This window comes from Podarcis erhardii, assembly GCF_964252035.2.
Source record: "Podarcis erhardii genome assembly, chromosome: 8".
In the NCBI taxonomy this organism is placed as follows: domain Eukaryota; kingdom Metazoa; phylum Chordata; class Lepidosauria; order Squamata; family Lacertidae; genus Podarcis; species Podarcis erhardii.
Window position 1 is genome coordinate 84,948,821 of NC_138499.1, and position 24,425 is coordinate 84,973,245.

General features: G+C 45.6%; 1 protein-coding gene across 2 annotated transcripts in view; it reads left to right on the forward strand.

Annotated features, from left to right (window-relative positions):
* Positions 1–1,737: 1,737 nt before the first annotated feature.
* Positions 1,738–24,425, forward strand: part of LOC309347842 (disintegrin and metalloproteinase domain-containing protein 2-like) — a 46,852-nt gene continuing 24,164 nt past the window's right edge. For both annotated transcript variants that reach the window (XM_081872698.1, XM_081872699.1), the window contains exons 1-9: positions 1,738–1,791; positions 4,406–4,485; positions 5,924–5,985; positions 8,050–8,128; positions 16,652–16,728; positions 18,710–18,899; positions 20,174–20,239; positions 21,746–21,817; positions 24,085–24,251. In XM_081872698.1, the coding sequence (XP_081728824.1) occupies positions 1,740–1,791; positions 4,406–4,485; positions 5,924–5,985; positions 8,050–8,128; positions 16,652–16,728; positions 18,710–18,899; positions 20,174–20,239; positions 21,746–21,817; positions 24,085–24,251 (845 nt within the window). In that variant the 5' untranslated portion in view covers positions 1,738–1,739. The remainder of the gene's footprint in view (positions 1,792–4,405; positions 4,486–5,923; positions 5,986–8,049; positions 8,129–16,651; positions 16,729–18,709; positions 18,900–20,173; positions 20,240–21,745; positions 21,818–24,084; positions 24,252–24,425) is intronic.

Here is a 24,425-nt window from a genome sequence, read left to right on the forward strand (position 1 = left end):
TTAGCTGCCCTTTATGGGCACGGGAGTCAACCCCACGGAACTCGAGATGCGTGTCGGGTGGTCACCTGGTCCCTTTTGCCCGCATTCTTGCAGGTTGGGGTTGGCAGAAAAGACACGTGTGTGCGTGCGCACGTATGAACGAGCGAGCGAGCGCGGGGAAGGAATGTCGAAGTCCAGCTGGGCCCCGTCCCTTCGCCCTCTGACCCGGAGGATCCCTGGCCCTCCTAGCCAAGGAACACGCCGCCCCCACGGCAAAGGAGGGCGGCAGTTTGCTGGGGAAAATACGCTTATTAAAGCTGAATCAGTGGAAACATCCATTTGGGTTTTCCACTGATTGACATTTGCTCCAGTTGAGCTTTTAAGAGTGTGTTTTACAGGGAATGCTCCAGAGCAGGCTTCCTCATAGATGTTTTGTAGTTTTGAGACTACAATTCCCATCCCACTGGTCCTGCTAGCTAGGAATCATGGGCGTTGTAGGCCAAAAACATCTGGAGGGCCAAAGTTGAGGAAGCCTGCTCCAGAGCTAGAAAGAGGTGCTCAGACACAGAGCTTTAAATTGTGGGCTGCGCCAGGAAAGAGCGGAGGACAGATGAGTGTGGATAAACCCTAAATTATTCCAGGAAGGAATATAGAGAAGGAAAAGGGCTGCTGATTAATCCCTGGAGTTTGCTAGCCCTGTGTTTGGGCGCACAGTATCTTAGGGTGCTGGCCATCTCCTCCGGATACCTCATTCAGGGACAGGGGTATTTAGCTGTCTACTGGAATGCTTAAGCAGGGCCTCCACTTATGCTCAACATGCATGTTTGTAAATAAACTCAAATATTACAAAACACAAATTAAGTCTCCAGTGATTTCCTTCCAAAGGAAACCAAACCTGGGTAGGCACCACACCTGGGAACTTTCCACTGCTCAGAGAAGAGCAAATATATTGGGCTGCTGCAAACTTCCACTGAAGAAAGTCAGGAGTGTGAAACACAAGGATGGGGATGTATCTGTTTGGTCTAAATGGGAATATGTGTCTGTTTGTCTAGTCGGGGTGCTGCTCCGAGTCGGTTTTATTCAGAATATTGACACGACGTGCAATGACAAAAGTTCTTGGGGTGAAAACAAAACAAATTCCTTCCAGTAGCACCTTAAAGACCAACTAAGTCAGTTCTTGGTATGAGCTTTCGTGTGCATGCACACGAAAGCTCATACCAAGAACTGACTTAGTTGGTCTTTAAGGTGCTACTGGAAGGAATTTGTTTTGTTTTGACTATGGCAGACCAACACGGCTACCTATCTGTTCTTGGGGTGGTTCGCAACAATAAAATACAGAAATACCACTATTTAGCTGCCCTTTATGGGCACGGGAGTCAACCCTACAGAACTCGAGACGCGTGTCTGGTGGTCACCTAGTGTCTTTTGCCCGCATTCTTGCAGGTTGGGGTTGGCAGAAAAGACACGTGTGTGCGCGCGCACGTGTGAATGAGCGGGCGAGCGCGGGGAAGGAATGTCGAGGTCCAGCCGGGCCCCGTCCCTTCGCCCTCTGACCCGGAGGATCCCTGGCCCTCCTAGCCAAGGAACACGCCGCCCCCACGGCAAAGGAGGGCGGCCGGGCGGCCCTCTCGGAGCCTCGCCGCCCCCCGCGCTGGCCTTGACGCGCGCGCGAAGCTCGGCAACCGCCGCGCGGGCCTCGGTTCCAGGCGGGACCGTTAGAGAGAGCGGGCGGGCGCGCAGGCGCAGAGCGAAGCGTCGCCATGAAACTGGTAGCGGCGGCGGCGGCGCTGCTCCTCTTCGTCGCCGGCCTTGGTGAGTGAGGGCGGGCTCCCTCACGCGCATGCCCCGTTAGGGACCCGGACTGGACAAGCCCAAGTTGTGGCCTCCAGGCGCTGTTGGACTCCAACTTCCATCATTCCTGTCCTCTGGGCCTGCTAGCTAGGGCATGATGGGAGTTGTAGTCCAGAAACACCTGGGGACCCCAGGTTGAGAAAGGCCCGAGCACCTGTGAGCTGTCTATCACAAAATGAACACCCTGCCTGATTGTTTTTGTAAACCGCGTTGAGGGTTTTTTTTAAAGATAATAGCACTGAGAAGAAATCACAACCATGCTTTAAAACATACAAAAGTTAATATACTAAAACTTCAACTTTCTGAGTGTCTCTGAGCAGGAACGCTTTTGGCAGGCGCCTGCTTGATCTCAAGAGGCAGGGAGTTCCCAAGGGCAGGTGCAGCCACACGAAACGATCAGCCGCTGAGCAATACATGGCACATACTCCATCCGAGAAAATGGCCCCCTGGGCACAAGTGGGGCAGGTTTTGCAGGTAAACGGGTCCCTATCTGAAGAAGTGTGCGTGCACACGAAAGCTCATACCAAGAACAAACTTTGTTGGTCTCTAAGATGCTACTGGACAATTTTATTATTTTATATATATATTTCTACTCCATCAGACCAAGCCGGCTACCTACCTGAATCTGGGTCCCTATTTGTTAAGGGCTTTACCTTGATCTTGGCCAGTGCCGATCTCTGAGTGCAGGCACTCCATGCTTACCAGGCCTGTCAGCAATTACGCTGCATAATTCTGCCCTAACTGCAGCTTCCAGCTCAGTCCCTCACAGAACACAGAACACAGAACATCCTAACAGAGATGGGTACAGCAGATGGTTAAGGCAGATGTGGGTATCTAGTTGTCAGATTACTATCTAGGAAGAGGGGTCAACCTCAGTGTGGAGGAAATGTCCTTTAAAATCTGTCTCTGCCTTGAAACATAGCAACCTAGGAAGCTGCCTTAACCGAGTCAAACCATTCGTCCATGTAGCTCAGTATTGTCCACACTGACTGGCAGCAGCTCTTCCGGATTTCAGGCAATAATCTCTCCCAATCCTACTTGGAAATGTCAGGGATTGAACCTACCCCTGGCCCAGGGCCCTTCTCCCTTAAGGGAAAAGTAGCACTTGTTGTTGTTGTTTAGTCGTTTAGTCGTGTCCGACTCTTCGTGACCCCGTGGACCAGAGCACACCAGGCACTCCTGTCTTCCACTGCCTCCTGCAGTTTGGTCAAACTCATGCTGGTAGCTTCGAGAACACTGTCCAACCATCTCGTCCTCTGTCGTCCCCTTCTCCTTGTACCCTCAATCTTTCCAAACATCAGGGTCTTTTCCAGGGAGTCTTCTCTTCTCATGAGGTGGCCAAAGTATTGGAGCCTCAGCTTCAGGATCTGTCCTTCCAGTGAGCACTCAGGGCTGATTTCCTTCAGAATGGAGAGGTTTGATCTTCTTGCAGTCCATGGGGCTCTCAAGAGTCTCCTCCAGCACCATAATTCAAAAGCATCAATTCTTCGGCAATCAGTCTTCTTTATGGTCCAGCTCTCACTTCCATACATTACTACTGGGAAAACCATAGCTTTAACTATATGGACCTTTGTTGGCAAAGTAGCACTTAAAATAGTGCAAAAATGGTATCTCACACCAGTACAATCAGTCCATTTTCGTTACTCCTGCTCACCAAACTGTTGTGGGGAGTTAGGCTCATATCAACACATATTTGAGGTGGGAAAGTTCTGGGAGGAAAGTATTTGTCAAAATATATCTCAAAATGTCCAGAGCTGATGCTCCTCAAGTCTTCTCATGGGCGATGATGTTAATGTACGGCTCAAACCTCTAAGTTCTCTTTTAATAGTGGCTCATAATGAGATACTAGAAGAAGTTGTAGGGTGCATCTCTGACAAATTAGTACAATAAAATATGGCAAATAGCACTTGTGGGGAAATAGACACAAATAAAATTGGCATAAGGTTTGAAACATAAATTCTCTTGAAACAGATTGGTATAGCTTTGTTATGCATATGGCTAGAAATGAAAACGGTCTAAAAGTTTTTGGTTAATGAACTGTTTATTGCTTTCTATACAAATGGTAGTCTGGGATAAGAACTTATTGTGTTATTTGGATATTATTTTGGATGTATTGCCTTCTGGGTTAGGGTGGGATATTTTATTACTTGTGTACAATGTCATTATATGTTGTAAGAATTTAATAAATGGGGAAAAATAGAAAAAGGAAGAATGGTACTGGTAAAGGCACAAGGGTTTGTCTTTCCTACATCTCTATTCGGTTAGCAATCCTAATTTATATGACGTAAATGCATATAGAATTTCTAGAGAGACAGCCCCCTGCTCCCAAGCAGGCTGCAATATAATCTAAGGACCTCTCCAGACTAGTTTGTTGTGGGTGTAACCTGCCACATATCATTAAGGGTGTTTCCAGACTCACTGTTTCCATGCGGGATTCAGCCATTTCTCAGCGAATTCAGAATGTGCAACTGAATGTGATTGGATGTTATTCTTAGGTGTCTTACAGTGCTGTGACATTTGCGCCTTATAGACATTAAATGGTGCTTAACTTCTTGGCATTTTTCTTCTTCTCCAGATTGTCAAACCTTTTTGGATATCACAATTCCAAAGAAAATTCCATCCAACATGACTGAAGATGGTCTAGGAGAAGATGAGGTATTTGGAATAAAGAAATATACTTATTCAAAAGTTTGTGCTATGGAGTGAACATCTACTCAGTGGATGATATTTTGCACAGTGATTCCCAAGCTTGCTTCCCATGGGAGTCAACTAGATACCTCTGGGAAACGCACAAACAGGGCACATGTTCCACACCTGGGGTCCTCCAGGTGAGTGAATGAGCAGAGATCACAGATGCACAGTTGTGCATAAGAATCTTTGGCTCCAACCGCCTCCAGACACTCACACAGGACCTTCACCACCTTCACGGGTTCCGATTTGAAAGAGATATAGAGCTGGGTATGATCTGCATACTGGTGAACACCCAGCCCAAACCCCCAGATGATCTCTCCCAGCGGCTTCATGTAGATGTTAAAAAGCATGGGGGAGAGAGCAGGGAACCCTGAGGCACCCCACAAGTGAGAGCCCAGGGGTCTGAACACTCATCCCCCAACACCACTTTCTGGACATAGCCCAGGAGGAAAGAGTGGAACCACTGTATAACAATGCCCCCAGCTCCTCTAGATGGTCCAGAAGGATGTTATGGTTGATGGTATCAAAGGCTGCTAAGAGATCCAGCAGAACTAGGAAACAGCTTTCACCTTTGTCCATAGCCCACCAGAGATCATCAACCAGCATAACCAAGATGGTTTCAGTTGCATGATGAGGCCTGAATCCCGATTGGAAGGGATCCAAATGGTCCACATCCTCCAGGCGTGCCTGGAGTTGTTCAGCAACTCGACTAGACAGGACTCTAGCACTCTCCCTCCCCGGCCTTGCTCCCATGGTGTAGTCTACCTCTTCCAAATCTGAGTGACTTTATCTGCAAAAAAGCCTTTGCAAAATCGTTTCAGGAGATCTTGGGGTCTTTATCAGGGCCTGATGACAAAGGTGGTTTTGTTAAATTGTGAACCACCTGAAAGAGTCTCCTGCTATTTTCTGCAGATGCAATAGAGGCGGTGAAGAAAGTCCTCTTCGCCATTGCCATCGCCACTTGGTAGGCTCGACGATGAGCTCTAACCCGTGTGCGGTCTGATTCAAATGAGGTTTCTGCCACCAGCGCTCTAGCTGTCTCAGTGATTGTTTCATCACCCTCAGCTCCGGGAAGAATCACGGGGCTGTCTGGGCTTCATGCAGTCGGAGAGGGCACTTCAGAACCAGACAGTCGACAGCCCTGGCTCAGCCAATTGCTGGGCAGCAGCAACAGCATCAATCCTTAAGAGCCCTTCAGGCCCTGCCCCAAGCCAGGTGGAAAGAGGCCAGGCACGGCCCTTCGGGCTCTTCTCAGGCAGTCCTGCTGAGATAAAGAGGCTCAGCCAATCCCTGCCATAGCTTTTCTGCCATCATCAAATACATTTCAATAGAGATGTTCATTTCATTTCATAAAAATACTGTTTCAACATACTCTTCTGATTGATTGTTTTGTTTTGTCCAGAGCACACAGACTTACATTATTACAATAAAAAAGAAGACGTACATTATTCACCTGCAGCAACAGTAAGTGACCCCCTAGTCTTAACCCTTTGGCTTCTGGGTGTGGGATGTAAAGGTGCAGCCAAGTGCGACATTCCGACAGAGGACTGACGGCCTCCATGTTCTAACCAGTTGCTGTGACAACCAGTTGGTTGGTTGCTGGTGGTTTTGAAAGATATCTGCTCAGCTGCAGTCTCCTCAGGACCAACTTCCCTCTGGTATAGTTTATTTGCTTGTTATGTAACCTCAGCCTGCCTTCAGGTCCAGTTCTGTAAACCTGAATGAATCTGAGAGTAAAAAAGCGTTATATTGACATGAATCAGATTCATGTGTGTATTCTTTAAGAGGGATTCAAAGGGATTTTTAACCAGGAAGGGATCTTTATTAGTAGAACTCAGATGAGCCAGCAACAAGCTGATCACTGCATAAACTTATAAAGGGGATTCTTTAACTCTGCTAAAGTAAACCTTTCCACAATGGGGAGGCTGTAGCTCAGTGGCAGAGCATGGGCTGTGCATGGAGAAGGTCCCATGTTCAATCTCCAGTGTCTCTAGGCAGAGACCCCGTCTGAAACCCTGGAGAACCATGGCTTGTCTTTGCGTGAAACATGGCCCAGGCCACTTACTAATCTGCACCTGATTTTGATTTCAGGCTCCAGAAGGTGTTCAGATTGGGCCTTTTCTAGTCCACTACTACCCCAACAGGACCACTGGTCTTATTTTGCTCAGAACTGTCCAGAAGGTCAGAGGCAGTTTGAGACTTCTCAGTTTACGCACCATGCCTACTCTAGACAAAAGCGCCCCACAAAATATTTATTTTTTTATTTCTTAGGAAGCATCTTACCCATCCTGTTCAGCAGCAAGTTCCCAGAATGGCTTACAAGGGTTCAAAGAAGCCCAGTATTAGTAGTAGTAGTGGTCGTAGTAAAACAATAAAAAATGACAACACATACATAACAATGGAACTTCCCAAGAAAACGGCATGGTGGAAAAAATTCCAAGAATGATTAAAAATGGATGAATCTAATAGGCACTGAAAGGAAAAGAGAGATGACATGCTAGAAGCCTCCTTAGAGAGGGAAACTGATAAGGCTGCAGGTGCCATGAGGCGGTAAGGGGTACTGAGAGGATGGCCTAAAGTTCATGTGAGATTCTGCCGCCCCCCAAATTCTGGAGCCAGCCTGGATTATAATTTATATTGTTATTCCTATTTCTGTCTTTAAACACCAGCTTCCAAAATGTCATTCCACAATTCCAACATGCTGTTATGTTTTAGTGTGACATGGAAACAGAAGTCAGGAGACGACTATGTGGACACCAACTAATTTAATTTATTCTTTTTCCTTAAAAATAATAATACATGTTTTATTAGTTTCATATAAAACAAATATAATAATAGCAATAAAGAAATAACACTCAGACTACATTGCTTATTAATTGCCAAGGACACCAAAAGTAAATAAAATATTTAGTTCAACACCCCCTATGGTGTCTCTTGAGAACAACCCTTGGATTTCCTCTGTGGAAATTAATGGTTACCATTCAATTCAGTGGGAGGAAAAGCAAACCACAAAGGGAGAGAGCATTGTGGTGAGAACAACCTTCCCTCCATTCCCTGACACTGTGTAATCATAGAATCATGGAATTGTTGAGTTGGATGGCACCCTTGGGTCATCTAGTCCAACTGCTTGCAATGCAGGGATCTCAGCTACAGCATCCACGACAGAGGGCCATTCACCCTCTGCTTAGAAACCCCCAATGAGAGAGAGCCCACAACCTCCCAAGGTGATCTGGGCCTCACTTATGGGAAGCACTGCAGTAAAGAGCTGGGCCTCCATCATTGTGATAGGCAGTTTGCTACTAGTATTTATGAATGCTGTACCTCTCCACTTAGCACTGCCAGCATATTTCAGAAGCATCCCCTGTTTCTGTTCCTCAGCTTGCTAGCTGACAAAGACAAAGTGCAGCGTTCTAGGGGATCTTCATTAGTTACCTCTTCAACCCAACCCTATGAGACTTTTCCCAGAGGGAAGTCAGTGATTCTTTTTGCAGTGCCAACGTAAATATCATTTTGTTGTTTTCTTCACAGAACATTTTTGCCCAATGACTTTTGGGTTTATACGTACAACCGAGGAGGCTTTGTTAATCCCAGTTCCCCACATATTCAGGTAAAGGTTCTTTGGATGTCATTTCAGACATTTATTGATTGATTTTAAGTGTTTGTACACCACTTGTCAGATATATCACCTCCCAAAGCAGTGTACAGAATTTTGAGGCAATACAATATTGTTATGGGTGTGTGGGGTACCACGACTCTCCTAAATTCCTGCATGCAAGATTCTGCCCCACTCCCCAAAAAAGCAGTGTAAAATACAGGCTAACCCTGTCCCCCCCACCCGTGATGGAGAATTCCCTGGCAAATAAGTCATAAGTGTTTTTAACACTTGATTGGGAGCCGCCCAGAGTGGCTGGGGAAACTCAGCCAGATGGGCAGGGTATAAATAATAAATTATTATTATTATTATTATTATTGTTGTTGTTGTTGTTGTTGTTGTTGTTGTTGTTGTTATATTATTATTATTATTATTATTATTATTATTATTATTATTATTATTGTGGGATGTAAACACAGGAGCAGTCAATGACAACATTCCTAGAGTGTACATGTTAGAACATGGGGAGGGATGTCTGTCCAGCAAGCAGGTAAACTTCCTGGGGACGGACTTCCTCCGCATGTGACCAGAGGTGGGTGTGGCCTCACCTGTGCAGGTAATGATAAAAGCACAGGGCAGGCAGCCACTCTCTCTTGCCTCTTGCCTCTTGCCTCTTGCCTCTTGCCTCTTGCCTCTTGCCTCTTGCCTCTTGCCATCTTCATCTTCTGAAGGAGCAACATGCCCTCTTGGCTCCCAGCCAAGAGAGGACAGTACTATCTTGCTACAAGATAGATTCTAACTGCATGTAACCTTTTTAAGCCTGCCTACCTTCTGGGATCATATTGTGAACAGAACGTGAGTAAACTCTTTTATACTTTTATAAAGACTGTGTCGTGTCTTGTATTTTAAGAGGGAACAAAGGGGAAATTACCAGAGTAATTATTATAGAGGTTCTAGCGAACCTGTGCAAGCGTTACCGTTGCGAACTTAAAGGGGAATGTCTATAAACTCTGCTGATATTTTGGGAACTTGTTAGCACAAGTTGGATAAGGATATAATTAGTCAATATATCCTCTCCTGCACCCCAGAACATTCCCACAAAGGGTTATTGGCCCCAGTATTGCATATTTCTGCGTATCTTTGAAGGATTGCATTGGATTGTGATTTTGAGTTGAGTAGTATTTTTCTGAGTTAACTTCCTGGTAAGCACATGGTCCTTTGTTCCATTGTGCAGTGGGGATTAAGCAACCCCCCCCCCCTTCCCTCAGAGTTCACAGTGACCCAAGGCAGTGAAGAATTGTTTTGCATTTTTAGATTTTTGAGATTTTGATTTTGAAATTTTGAGAAATTTTGAAATTTTGAAGAATTTTCAAATTTTTGGATTTTAAGATGGCTAGAGCAGCTTTTGATAGTGATGCAAAGCTAGGAATGCCTGTGCTGAATGAACACAATTTCATGCACTGGAAGCAGCGCTTGATAGCATGTTTAGATTATAAGCACATTTTGGAAGCTTTAAACCCTCAACCTACGGGATCGTCTGAGGAAGCTTTAGCCAAGATAAGTGCTTGGAAACGCATGAACAGCGAAGCTAGACACATAATTTTGAATGGACTTCGCGATGAGCAGCTATCATTAATAAATAGTACAGATGATGCATCTCAAATCTTAAGAGATATAGAGCGCGTGTATGGAGAATCTAGCATAAACTGCTTCAGAAACTTGGTGTGTAAATTAACCAGAGTGAGGATGAATTCAAAAGAGGAATTCACAGAGCACATCAACAAGTTTACTGAGATTATTCAAAGAATTGATCTGACTCCCAAAGCTTTTGATGAAGACACAAAGATAGCATTTTTGTTATCATCACTTGGACCACGCTTTAGCGCATTTGTAAGTTTGATGGATCATAGACAAGGTCTGACTTTTAAAGACTTGATTGGTTATTTAAAAGAAGAATGCAGAGATAGAGCTGAATCTCCAGTGAGAAATGCTAGAAGCAAAGACAGTAGTTATGCATCTAGGCAATGTACAAAGTCCAAAGAGATGCCTAAGAAAGTGATTTGTTTCAATTGTAACAAAGAAGGACACATTGCAAAGAATTGCAGGGCTCCTAAAGCCAAGAAACCCCACCCCTTTCAGCCAAAAGGAGAAAAGAAGGGGAAATGTGAATGCACATGGCTACTGCAAGAAAGGAATTTAACTGTCCAGAATCGTGAGAATAGACGTAATAAATGGATAATTGATTCAGGTGCCAGCTCACATTTTTCATATAAAAAGGACTATTTTAATGAGATAAATGATGAAGAAGGATCTGAAATTGAAATTGCAGATGGCAACATTGTTAAAGCAAAAGGTGCAGGTTCCATGAGTCTGAAATGCAATATAAACAATGAATGCATTGAGAACACAATCTCTAGAGTTTTGTATGTACCAGAGCTGAGCTGCAATTTAATCAGCGTGTCCACACTGGACAAGAAAGGTTTCCAGATCACATTTGGAAATGGAGAATGTAAAGTGACTAGAAATGGCAAAGTGTTTGCTCAAGCAGAGCTAATCAATGGTGTATATGAGCTTGATCTTTCAGAGAATCAGTCTGCAAAAGTGGCACATTCCAGCCAGAAGGATGAAGCAGATCTGGACCTGTGGCACAGAAGGCTTGGACATAGAGACACCAACGTCATTCTGGATCTACAGAAAAGAGATCTTGTAAGAGGCTTGCAGGTAAAGCAGAGCAACAAAGCTCCAGCAAAGTGCATAAGCTGTATTACTGAGAAGGCTGTAAAACCTTCATTTCCACGTTGTGCAGAACAAAGAAGCAACAAAGTGCTTGACATAGTGCACACTGACATATGTGGACCCATGAATGTTCCCTCACTGGGAAAGAATAGATATATTTTAATATTTCTGGATGACTTTTCAAGATTTTGTGTTGTATATTTCCTCAAAGAGAAGAGTGAGACAGTGGACAAGCTCCAGGAATACATTGCCATGGTCAAGAACAAATTCCAGAGAGCTCCAGCTGTGTTAATGAGCGACAATGGAGGTGAGTACTGCTCAAATGAAATGCAGGCTCTCCTGGCCAAGGAAGGAATTGCACACGTAACCACAATTCCTTACACACCACAGCAGAATGCCATAGCTGAGAGAAAGTTTAGGTCCATTATGGACATGACAAGGTGCATGCTAAAGGATGCATGTTTGCCACAGAAGCTGTGGGCCGAAGGAGTGTACACATCGGTCTATTTGCAGAATAGACTGCCAACTAAAGGTGCAGAGCGCACACCATTTGAACTTTGGCATGGGAAAGCTCCCAATCTGTCGCACATACGTGTGTTTGGAAGTCCGTGTTACTTCCACGTGCCCAAGGAACACAGACACAAGCTTGACTCCAGGGCAAAAGCAGGTATCCTTGTGGGATACGCCTCTGGAGGCAAAGGATACAGAATTATGGACTTACAAACTGGTAAGACAAATGCATACCATGCGGTTTATTTTGATGAATATGGAAAAGTAGACACTAAGAACACTGTTGTGGATTCTTCCGATGAGTCAGAAAGGACTCAAGAGTTTGTATATTTCCCTTTTGAGACCCCACAAAGTACTAATCTGCCTTCGAGTGTTACAGCGCCCCCTACAGGCGACGCACCAGAAGACGCAGAGGACCAGAACCCTGGCGGCACCAGAGACGAAGATGAGGACTCAGATGGGGACATGCCTGCGTTGGAGGAGGATGAGGAAGCTGATGCGGTCGCAGAACCAGAGGTCAGGCGCTCGTCCAGAACCAACAAAGGTGTCCCACCATTACGGTTGTCCTACTTTGCAGGGTCGGCGTTTCCACAAGAACCTTCCACTTGGGAAGAGATACAGGAGATGCCAGCTGCAGAAGCCAGTCTCTGGAGGAAGGCCGCGCAGGAGGAGATGGATGCACTGCATCAGAACAAGACCTGGACACTCACTGAGCTGCCTCCCGGTAAGAAGGCCATTGGCAGTAAATGGGTTTTCAAGGTTAAGAAGGGGTCAGAAGGAGAAGTGCAGCGCTACAAAGCTAGACTTGTAGCACAGGGATTTTCACAGCGTTTTGGTGAAGATTATGATGAAGTTTTTGCACCAACCGTGAGGTACAGCAGCGTAAGAATGCTTTTAAGCATTGCAGCCTCCAAGAAAATGAGAGTGAAACACATAGACATTGCTACCGCTTTTCTACACGAGCAGATTTCTGAAGAAATCTATATGAAACAGCCCAAAGGTTTTGTGAAACCACATGAGGCACATTTAGTGTGCAAACTGCAGAAAGGACTTTATGGACTTAAACAGGCTGCTAAAGCCTGGAACCAGAAGTTGCATAAAATGCTGACGCAACTTGGGTACAAGCAAGGTGATGCTGATAAGTGCTTGTACAGTAAGTCAAATAATGGACAATTCTCATATATCTTAGCATTTGTTGATGACCTGATTATTGCCACAGCAAGTGAGAAAGACTATACACAGATAGTAAAACACCTTAGCAAAGAGGTGGAGGTCAAGGAGCTAGGAGATGTCCAGTACTACCTCGGGATCCAGGTGGAAAGAGAAGAGGACGGCTCATTTCTTCTCAGCCAAAGACAGAAGATCCACGAGCTAATTGAGCACATGCAGATGCAAGACGCACATCCAGTTGCTACACCGATGGCTACTGACTTCCTGAAGAATCAGCAGGATTCGAAGCAGTTGCCAGACAACAATGACTACAGGTCGGCGATTGGTAAACTTTTGTATTTAGTTACCACATGTAGACCTGACTTAGCTAATGCTGTGGGGATTCTTAGCAGAAAAGTGAATTCTCCCACTGAGCATGATTGGGCAGGTGTAAAGAGGGTGGTGCGATATTTGAAGGGTACCATGAATTGTAAATTAAGGTTACCAGCCGTCAGAGACCCTAAGTTGGTTGGGTATACTGATGCGGATTGGGCTGGGGATAATGCTGATTATAAATCAACAAGTGGTCATGTTTTCATGTTTGGTGATGGACCTGTTTCATGGGGCAGTTATAAACAGAGCTGTGTAGCATTATCTTCCACAGAATCAGAATACGTTGCAGCAACAGAAGCCTGCAGAGAGATCGCCTGGCTTGATCAACTCATAAAGGACTTTGGGTTGGTGAGAAAAGGGCCTGTCAGCTTGCTAGAGGACAATCAAAGTTGCCTGAAGCTGACGCAGAGTGAGAAGTTCCTGGCCAGAACAAAACACATTGGGGTTAAATACCACTACATACGCCAGATGATCCAGGATGGACTTGTGGAACTATCCTACTGCAGCACCCAAGAGATGACTGCTGACATCCTGACGAAACCCCTACCAAGAGAGAGTTTCCAGAATCTACGTGTCAAGCTGGGACTCTGGGTGGTTGAATAAAGTTGTTTATGTTTTGTGTATGTTGTATTGCCTGAGAAGGGGTATGTGGGATGTAAACACAGGAGCAGTCAATGACAACATTCCTAGAGTGTACATGTTAGAACATGGGGAGGGATGTCTGTCCAGCAAGCAGGTAAACTTCCTGGGGACGGACTTCCTCCGCATGTGACCAGAGGTGGGTGTGGCCTCACCTGTGCAGGTAATGATAAAAGCACAGGGCAGGCAGCCACTCTCTCTTGCCTCTTGCCTCTTGCCTCTTGCCTCTTGCCTCTTGCCTCTTGCCTCTTGCCTCTTGCCTCTTGCCTCTTGCCATCTTCATCTTCTGAAGGAGCAACATGCCCTCTTGGCTCCCAGCCAAGAGAGGACAGTACTATCTTGCTACAAGATAGATTCTAACTGCATGTAACCTTTTTAAGCCTGCCTACCTTCTGGGATCATATTGTGAACAGAACGTGAGTAAACTCTTTTATACTTTTATAAAGACTGTGTCGTGTCTTGTATTTTAAGAGGGAACAAAGGGGAAATTACCAGAGTAATTATTATAGAGGTTCTAGCGAACCTGTGCAAGCGTTACCGTTGCGAACTTAAAGGGGAATGTCTATAAACTCTGCTGATATTTTGGGAACTTGTTAGCACAAGTTGGATAAGGATATAATTAGTCAATATATCCTCTCCTGCACCCCAGAACATTCCCACAATTATAAGGGAAGTAATAGTGCCACTGTATTCTGCTCTGGTCAGACCTCACCTGGAGTACTGTGTCCAGTTCTGGGCAGCACAGTTCAAGAAGGACACTGACAAACTGGAACGTGTCCAGAGGAGGGCAACCAAAATGGTCAAAGGCCTGGAAACGATGCCTTATGAGGAACGGCTAAGGGAGCTGGGCATGTTTAGCCTGGAGAAGAGGAGGTTGAGGGGTGATATGATAGCCATGTTCAAATATATAAAAGGATGTCACATAGAGGAGGGAGAAAGGTTGTTTTCTGCTGCTCCGGAGAAGCGGACACGGAGCAATGGCTCCAAACTACAAGAAAGAAGATTCCACCTAAACATTAGGAAGAACTTCCTGACAGTAAGAGCTGTTTGACAGTGGAATTTGCTGCCAAGGAGTGTGGTGGAGTCTCCTTCTTTGGAGGTCTTTAAGCAGAGGCTTGACAACCATATGTCAGGAGTGCTCTGATGGTGTTTCCTGCTTGGCAGGGGGTTGGACTCGATGGCCCTTGTGGTCTCTTCCAACTCTATGATTCTATGATTCTATGATTCTATGATTCTATGATTATTATTATTATGAAACAAAGACTGGTCAGCAGCAAAGCAGAGGTTGTGCCAGCTGCAAAGGGAGTATAGGTAGCAAAGACAATGCCAGAGTTGGGCAGAAGAAATTTCAGAATTACCGTGGGCCTGAAGTAAGCAAACAGAAAGAAAGTGTTGGTTTTGCAAACTTGAAGGTGGCGGGCAGGGGGTGGGGAGATGCCAGAGCACGAAACGAGTGTGAGGGAAATCCTCTCCAGTCTTGAAGCGGCAAGCAGTAGGGAGATATGCAGAGCTATGGCTGAGGTCTCTTTAAAATCTGAGACGCAAGAGATCCTCGTGGGGTGTAATGCTGGGATTCCCACCCATCTAGAATCAGGTTGTATGTATGTGTAAATAAACCATATATCATAAAGACAGCCCATTCTCCACTGTGCCTCATTCCCAAAAGGAAACCCAGACCCTGGGTTACCGTGTGCCTGCAACCCCTGGAATATCACACTGCTCATGGAGTTTGGGGTGGCGTGTAACAATAAAGATTTAACTTCACCACAGAAGAAGATTGTGCGGAAAGGGCATTTTGAGATCAGATAAACCCTTCAGTTTAAACATTGCCAAAAGCCTGGGGGCAAGTAAAAAAAATAATGCATATGGCATTTGTAAGGAGGTGATGGGCAAGCTTCTCTGGTGAGTAATTTCCAAAGGGGGGGTTTCGCAGCAGAACACCCCACAAACCCCAGCTACCTTCAGGTCTCTGAAGGTCTCTGAAGGAGTTGGTACACAGCTTCGTTGCGCTTCTGCGTCCATTGCTTCCACTTAAGGCTCAAGTGGTCTCAGTTGCATTGAGTGCCCAGTTGCGCCCCATCTGGACAGGCATAGCCTAATTTCTGCAAACTATGCTCTGGTAACCTTTAGCTTAGATTACTGCAACCCATTATATGTGGGGTTGCCTCTGAAGATGTTTGGAATCTTCAGCTGGTGCAGAATTCAGCAAGTAAGGTAAAGTAAGAGACACAGGTGGTGCTGTGGTCTAAACCACTGAGCCTCTTGGGCTTGCCAATCAGAAGGCTGGTGGTTCGAATCCCCGCAACGGGATGAGCTCCCCCTGCTCTAACCCAGCTTTTGCCAACTTAGCATTTCGAAAGCACACCAGTGCGAGTAGATACATAGGTACCACCGTGACAGGAAACTAAATGGAGTTTCTGTGCGCTCTGGCTTCCATCACGGTGTTTCTGTTGTGCCAGTAGCAGTTTAGTCATGCTGGCCACCTGACCCAGAAAGTTGTCTGCAGACAAACGCCGGCTCCCTCAGCCTGAAGCAAGATGAGCGCCACATCCCATAGTTCACCTCCAGGGGTCCTTTACCTTTACCTAGAGGGCCGCAATATGAGAATGGCTGGGGTGGGTCCCTGCTAATGGAATGCTCACCCAGGAAGGCTCACCTGGCACATTTATTACATATCTCTGGGGGCCAGGCAAGAACATATTCCTCTTCTCCCAGGCCTTTGGCTGATTAAACAATCTATGGTCTTTTAAATGGTGGGTGGTGGGTGGTAGTTATTGTTTTTGCTTGTCACTACAATAATCTATTTTTGTATTTTTACATTGAAAACTGCCCTGTGATTCTCAGATGGAGTGCACACATTTGATAGATAATAGTAATTCCCATGAACAGCACAAATAACTGTGGCTAGGCTCTCTCTTTCTAAGACAAGCTATCATTGGCACATCGACTTGAATGGATAGAAGATGGTTAGAAGCACAATTCTGGGGGAATTGAAACTGTGCGGCAGGAGGGGGAGGGTTAAAAACTGCATGTAAGCCTAGTTGATAGAGAATTTCAATTGTGTAAATGCTGCATCAATTGCTTTTTTCTAATTTAAAAAAATAACTTTAGGGTGAATGCTTCTATCAAGGATACATACAAGGGTTCCCAAACTCTGTTGCAATACTCAGCACCTGTCATGGTCTCAGGTAAGAGATTTCAACAGCCTAAGTCAATTATCTGTCAAGCCTAGCAACAACCTGTCTCTGGCATAATCCAGGCACCAGATGTTTCACAAAAGTACATGCACTATATGTCCTGTCTCTCCCATCCACATCCTTGTGTTTCACACTCCTGACTTTCTTCAGTGGAAGTTTGCAGCAGCCCAATATATTTGCTCTTCTCTGAGCAGTGGAAAGTTCCCAGGTGTGGTGCCTACCCAGGTTTGGTTTCCTTTGGAAGGAAATCATTGGAGACTTACTTGTGTTTTGTAATATTTGAGCTTATTTACAAACATGCAGGTTGAGCGGACTTGACTATGCTACCACTCAGTGGATTTGTAACTGGCTGACTGACCGAACCCAAAGGGTGCTCATCAATGGTTCCTCTTCATCCTGGAGAAGAGTGACTAATGGGGTTCCACAGGGTTCTGTCTTGGGCCCGGTCTTATTCAACATCTTTATCAACGACTTGGATGATGGACTCAAGGACATCCTGATCAAATTTGCAGATGACACCAAACTGGGAGGGGTGGCTAACACCCCAGAGGACAGGATCACACTTCAAAACGACCTTGACAGATTAGAGCACTGGGCCAAAACAAATAAGATGAATTTTAACAGGGAGAAATGTAAAGTATTGCACTTGGGCAAAAAAAATGAGAGGCACAAATACAAGATGGGTGACACCTGGCTTGAGAGCAGTACATGTGAAAAGGATCTAGGAGTCCTGGTTGACCCCAAACTTGACATGAGCCAACAGTGTGACGCGGCAGCTAAAAAAGCCAATGCAATTCTGGGCGGCATCAATAGGAGTATAGCATCTAGATCAAGGGAAGTAATAGTGCCACTGTATTCTGCTCTGGTCAGACCTCACCTGGAGTACTGTGTCCAGTTCTGGGCACCACAGTTCAAGAAGGACACTGACAAACTGGAACGTGTCCAGAGGAGGGCAACCAAAATGGTCAAAGGCCTGGAAACGATGCCTTATGAGGAACGGCTAAGGGAGCTGGGCATGTTTAGCCTGGAGAAGAGGAGGTTAAGGGGTGATATGATAGCCATGTTCAAATATATAAAAGGATGTCACATAGAGGAGGGAGAAAGGTTGTTTTCTGCTGCTCCAGAGAAGCGGACATGGAGCAATGGTTCCAAACTACAAGAAAGAAGATTCCACCTAAACATTAGGAAGAACTTCCTGACAGTAAGAGCTGTTCGACAGTGGAATTTGCTGCCAAGGAGTGTGGTGGAGTCTCCTTCTTTGGAGGTCTTTAAGCAGAGGCTTGACAACCATATGTCAGGAGTGCTCTGATGGTGTTTCCTGCTTGGCAGGGGGTTGGACCTGATGGCCCTTGTGGTCTCTTCCAACTCTATGATTCTATGATTCTATGAGCGTAAGTGGAGGCCCTGCTTAAGCTAAATACCCCTGTCCCTGAATGAGGTATCTGGAGGAGATGGCCAGCACCCTAAGATACTGTGCGCCCAAACACAGGGCTAGCAGACTCCAGGGATTAATCAGCAGCCCTTATGCCAGCTGTTTCCTTCTCTATACATTCATACCTCAGGTTGAAGTAGCTTCAGGTTGAGCATTTTCGGGTTGCGCTCTGTGGCGACCCGGAAGTAATGGAGTGCATTACTTCTGGGTTTCGCCACTCGCACATGCGCAGTCGCTCCAAATGACGCTGCGCAGAAGCAGCTAATTGTGTCAAAGTGCAAGTAGATAAATAGGCACCACTCTGGTGGGAAGGTAAATGGCGTTTCCATGCACTGCTCTGGTTTGCCAGAAGCGGCTTAATCATGCTGGCCACATGACCCAGAAGCTGTATGCCAGCTCCCTCGGCCAATAAAGCGAGATGAGCGCCACAACCCCAGAGTCGTCCGCGACTGGACCTAACGGTCAGGGATCCCTTTACCTTTAAGCTCACTTTTCCTATAGTCTCCTTGAACCTTGGGTAGTACTTTCTATTTTTTCCAGAGGGCTGTTGCAGTTTGAGAATGTCAGCTATGGAGTTGAGCATTTGAAAGACTCGGCTAATTTTGAGCACCTGATTTATCAAATAAACAACAAAAACCTCCAGAGTCTACTTAGGGGAGAAGATTTGCCATCTACAGAAAGACAACTGGGGCGCGAGGGCATGCCTTATAAGTTGCTCTCAGATAATGCGGTAAGTGCTAAGAGGTTTCTTCTTAAACTGGCCTTTAGGAGTGATTACCATCAATATTCATGTTTTATTTGGAGTCTTCCCTGAGAACCTGGGTTAGTAGGCTTACAATTCAGATGCAATGCAATAAATAGACAATAGCTACTAGGGTGGAAAAAGGTGTATTTTCCTTTGTATGCTCATTCCATAACTTACCTGTACTGGTTGTCTGTGGTGTACCTGTACACAGGATGCAGGGAATAAATTTTTAAAAAGAAAAAGGCAGTGGCATAGCATCGGTTGCTGGCGTCCGGGGTGCGTGTGTGCATGTGTGCATGTGCCAGGTGGGGGGAGGGTGCACGCGCACTGGGCGGAGGGATGCCAGCCCAGCCCTCAGTGCTGATGCCGCCAGAATGATTCCATCCCCAACGGAGCAGAGTGGGGCCATCCTGAGCACCTGCCTGTGTTTCTCACCCGAGGCCCTTCTCTGAGGCTAGTGCAGGTGGTGGCAACCTGAACATGGGACTTTTCACTGGTGACTCCCCAGTTGTGGAATGCTGTCTTCAGGGAGGTGCACATGGCACCATCATTTTAAACTTTTAGGTGCCAGGGGAAAATGTTCCTGTTCACCCAGCATTTGATCCCTAATTGGGGTAATATCTTATAGCCGGTTGTGGTGTTCATCTCTTAGTAGTGTGGCATAGGATTTATCCTTTCTATAGTATTGCAGAATGAACACTTCTAGTTTATTTTTCTTTTTGATATTTGTTTTAAACATCCGTACTTGTATCCTTTTTATGACACCTTTTATCTAGTAAATGGTGAATAAATGTAAGAAATAATAATACCATCAGGTTGACTTGATGGCCCTCTTACTTGACTCTCATCTTCATGTCTTGACCAATACCTGCTTGCCTCCAGACATCAAACCCTAATGCTAAACCGTATCAAAACACCTTTCTGGGCACAGCTGTGCATATTTTCCGAATGTGGCTTTGGATTTGTTAAACATTATCCACACTCCTCTGCTGAAACCCTTAAACAGCAATGGGACTTGAGTGCATTGGTGCCTATTCTGGAGAGATTTTCTGTAGATGAATAAATTGGGAAAGTGAGAACCACTGCTAGGTGAACTGGGCAAAAGCACAGCTTTTGAAGTGATTCTTTTTCAGTGGAGCAGCTTGATGCAGGCTTGGTTCTAGTAATCTGCTGCTAACATTAACCCATTTTGTATAAAAACTCCAGGGACCAAAATACAAAAACTATTACTAAATGTGATTTATTTTGTCTTTCCTCAGCCACTGTCAGATGTCACTAAAGTACACAGATACATAGAAATATATATCGTTTTGGATAAGGGTTTGGTAAGTTACTGACCACGAGAAACACATCTTCTTGGAATACTAACAAGGGCAATTCATTGAACCAGCATGGTGTTGTGCAGAGGTTTTCAACCTTTTTGAGTCCATGCTCCCTTGACCAACTACCGTATTTTTCGCTCTATAAGATGCACCAGACCACAAGACGCACCTAGTTTTTGGAGGAGGAAAATAAGAAAAAATATATTCTGAATCTCAGAAGCCAGAACAGCAAGAGGGATCGCTGCACAGTGACAGCTGCACAGCCTGCATTCGCTCCATAAGACGCACAAACATTTCCCCTTACTTTTTAGGAGGGAAAAAGTGAGTCTTATAGAGCAAAAAATACGGTACATTCTTTCTGTGGCTGCCCTGTGGGGAAACACACTCCAAGCCTCATAAGCCAGTTATGTCACCCCTTGCCTGCAGCCTCTCACCCCTTTTCAAACACCCTCCCTTGTGGAATATTCCCTCAGCCTCCTCTTCTTGGGAGTCCTCCAGGCAGCTGCTGCCATTGCCCCTGGTCTCTAAACCACCCCAAAGAGGCCCTGGGAAGAGGATGCTCCCAGCCTTAGCAGCACAATGGACATTGGCCAAAGGTGAACGTGAGGCCAGCTCCTTACTCACCTTGGGAGACTGCTGTGGGTGGCGCCAGGCCTGCAGGGCGGAAAGGCTCCCTTTGGCACGGGGCACTCAGCTCCCAGGAAGGCACTGCACACAGCAAACACAAGAAAGGCCATCATGGTGCCTACCTGCCTGGCTTCCTACTTATCTGTCCACTCTCAACAGTAAGGGCTGGTGGACTGGCTGGCTGGGCTCCCTCACCCACTTGCTTGCTTACTCCAAGGCCACCTCAGCTCCTGGCAACCAGCATCCCCTGGCCAGCCTCAGAGGCACCATTCGCCTGTGGAGCTTGTAGCCAGGGTTGCTGTAGCAAACATCTCCTCCTTTGGGAGGCAGAGACACAAGAGGCATCAGAGGAGGAGGGAAGGAAAGAGGGACAGAGGCCAGTGTTGCCTTTGGTACCCCTGGCCATCTTTTAGGCACCCCAGGGTGCCATGGCACACGGGTTGGAAACCACTGGTGTAGTGGATAGAGTGTTGGTCTTAGATGGTGAGATTTGGCATATAGGGTCAACTTGGCCTAGCCATTTTCTCTCAGTCTAATCTGGCTTGCAGGGCTACTACTGAGTATAAAATGAGATATATTAGCAGCAGACGGCAATTTAAGCGTGACAGGAGGTTGTTGAGGACCCTGAAGAGCATCTCACCCTGCTAAGATTGTTTGATTCACTGCTATCCTACAGACACACATGCCCTGAAATGCGAGCTCTAAGTGCATTCAAAGCACTTCACATCTCATATATGTATGGTGGCCCAACGTTTGGTTCAGCTCTCAGACCAAGTTGCATATGACCCAGTGTTCTGTTGCCAACACTGGCAGTCTACCATAACTATTGTCTATTTTATTGTTTATTTTTGCTATGATGCATGCAACTGTTTTTCTCTCCAGTACAACTTTTTGGGTGGAAGCAAAGAAATTGTAACCGACAGCATAGCACAGCTTATTGGTTTTGTCAACAGTGTAAGTGACTGCCATGTTTTGTTTTTCTTTCGTACTAACAAGAACCACTTGGATGTTTTCACTTGGCTATCACTCTTTAACAGCCTTGTCTTGCAAGCATCTGCTCTGGCAAAGTAATTGCATAGCATTGGATGATAGGTGTACATGCACACTCATGAGGTCATGGCTTGTGATCTTATTTAAGGTTACCAGATGTCCCTGTTTCCTGGGGACAGTCCCCGGATTTACAAATCAGTCCCTTGACAAATTCCATCTGTTTAGTTGAAAAGTGTCCCCGGATTCATTGAAAAAGATATGGTAACCTTAATCTTATTTCAACATTACAATGTTACATTAAATGTTCATCTTGGAAAGGGAGCATATAAATAATGTATTCAAATAAATAAGTGGCCAACGCTGATCATTATGTTCTGTTCTGTTAGACAATTAGGTCTTGATCCAGCTAAATTAGTATAGATTACATTCCATTTAAATCGAGACACCACTTAGTTGTGACTAACTTAAATAGCATGCATGGTTTCAGTGGTACTGACCCTACAACAGAAGACAAGATTGGCATGTCTGACCCTTTTAGGACATAATGTTAAACCATAGTTTAACATGGTTTAAACAAACAGAGGTGCTCAACATGATGTCTTCCAGCAATTATTAGATCACAGCTCACATCTGTCCCAGCCAGACCTACATTGGCTCCCAGTACGTTTCTGAGCACAATTCAAAGTGTTGGTGCTGACCTTGAAAGCCCTAAATGGCTTTGGCCCAGTATACCTGAAGGAGCGTCTCCACCCCCATCGTTCAGCCCGGACCCTGAGGTCCAGTGCCGAGGGCCTTCTGGTGGTTCCCTCACTGCGAGAAGTGAGGTTACAGGAAACCAGGTAGAGGGCCTTCTCAGTAGTGGCACCCGCCCTGTGGAATGCCCTCCCATCAGATGCCAAGGAAATAAACTATCTGACTTTTAGAAGACATCTGAAGGCAGCCCTGTTTAGGGAAGTTTTTAATGTTTGAAGTTTTATTCTGTTATTAATGTTCTGTTGAAAGCCGCCCTGAGTGGCTGGGGAAACCCAGCCAGATGGGCGGGGTAGAAATAATAATAATAGGCATATGTACAAGATTCCAGTATGTTACGTGTAGTATAACATTCATGAATCCTACTATCTCCATCTTATCCGCCCCACCCCAATCCTGAAGGCTTACATTTGTCTGAATGGACACTCCCTACTAACAACCTACAGATAGGTAGCCGTGTTGGTCTGCCATGGTCAAAACAAAATAAAAAAATTCCTTCCAGTAGCACCTTAAAGACCAACTGAGTTAGTTCTAGGTATGAGCTTTCGTGTGCATGCACACTTCTTCAGATACACTGAAACAGAAGTCACCGGACCTTTCTATATAGTGAGAAGGTGGGGAGGGGTATTACTCAGAAGGGTGGTGGGAATGGGTGATTGGCAGATAGCTGCGATGAGCCTGTTGACGACTCTTAACGACTGCAATAGGTCTAACAGGAAAAAGCAAGGGGTGAGAAGGTGAAAAATGGCTTTGTCATGTATAATGAGATAATGGCTTTGTCATGTATAATGAGATTATACATGACAAAGCCATTTTTCACCTTCTCACCCCTTGCTTTTTCCTGTTAGACCTATTGCAGTCGTTAAGAGTCGTCAACAGGCTCATCGCAGCTATCTGCCAATCACCCATTCCCACCACCCTTCTGAGTAATACCCCTCCCCACCTTCTCACTATATAGAAAGGTCCGGTGACTTCTGTTTCAGTGTATCTGAAGAAGTGTGCATGCACACGAAAGCTCATACCTAGAACTAACTCAGTTGGTCTTTAAGGTGCTACTGGAAGGAATTTTTTTATTTTGTTTTAACAACCTACAGATTAATAAGATTAGATTGAATTATCTGATACCAGGATGTGGGTGACTGATTCTATTTGTCACAGCAGTCGCCATTTGCTGCCCATCATCGACATGCACCCGGACAGTGTGTGTGTCGCAATGTGTGCACTGTGGTGCCCCCCCCCCCAGCTGTCTGGAGGCTGCCTCCCTGAGGCCACCCCCTCATTTGCCTCATGGGCACACCAGCCCTGAGCCCCTGGCTTCTTGCACATGTGATGGCAAACTGGTGAGCCCTGGCACAAATTAGGACCAGGCTCTTACAATCACCCAATTCTTTATGATGAATTCGTCAAAAATTAAGTTGGAACCGCTGAACATGTATTTTTCTCTGCCTTTATTTGAGCTTGCATTCTTTCCATCTTTTCAGATGTTTTCTAGCCTTAACATTACAGTTGTTCTATCTTCTTTGGAGTTCTGGACGGACCATAATAAAATCTCAACATCAGGAGAGCCCGATGTGTTACTACGGAAATTTTTACGCTGGAAAAATTCATATCTTGTTCTACGGCCTCATGATCTGGCACTTTTGTTAGTGTAAGGAGATATATTTTATCATATAGAGCACTCTAATATTGCTATAGCATGCATACTCATCTACACTGAGAGAGAGTGACCCACTAACATAGGCACTATCTCCCTGGGGCTCTGGGTGCCCAAGCACCCACAAGATTGCACATATAGGGGCTGGGCACCCACAAAATGCAGGGG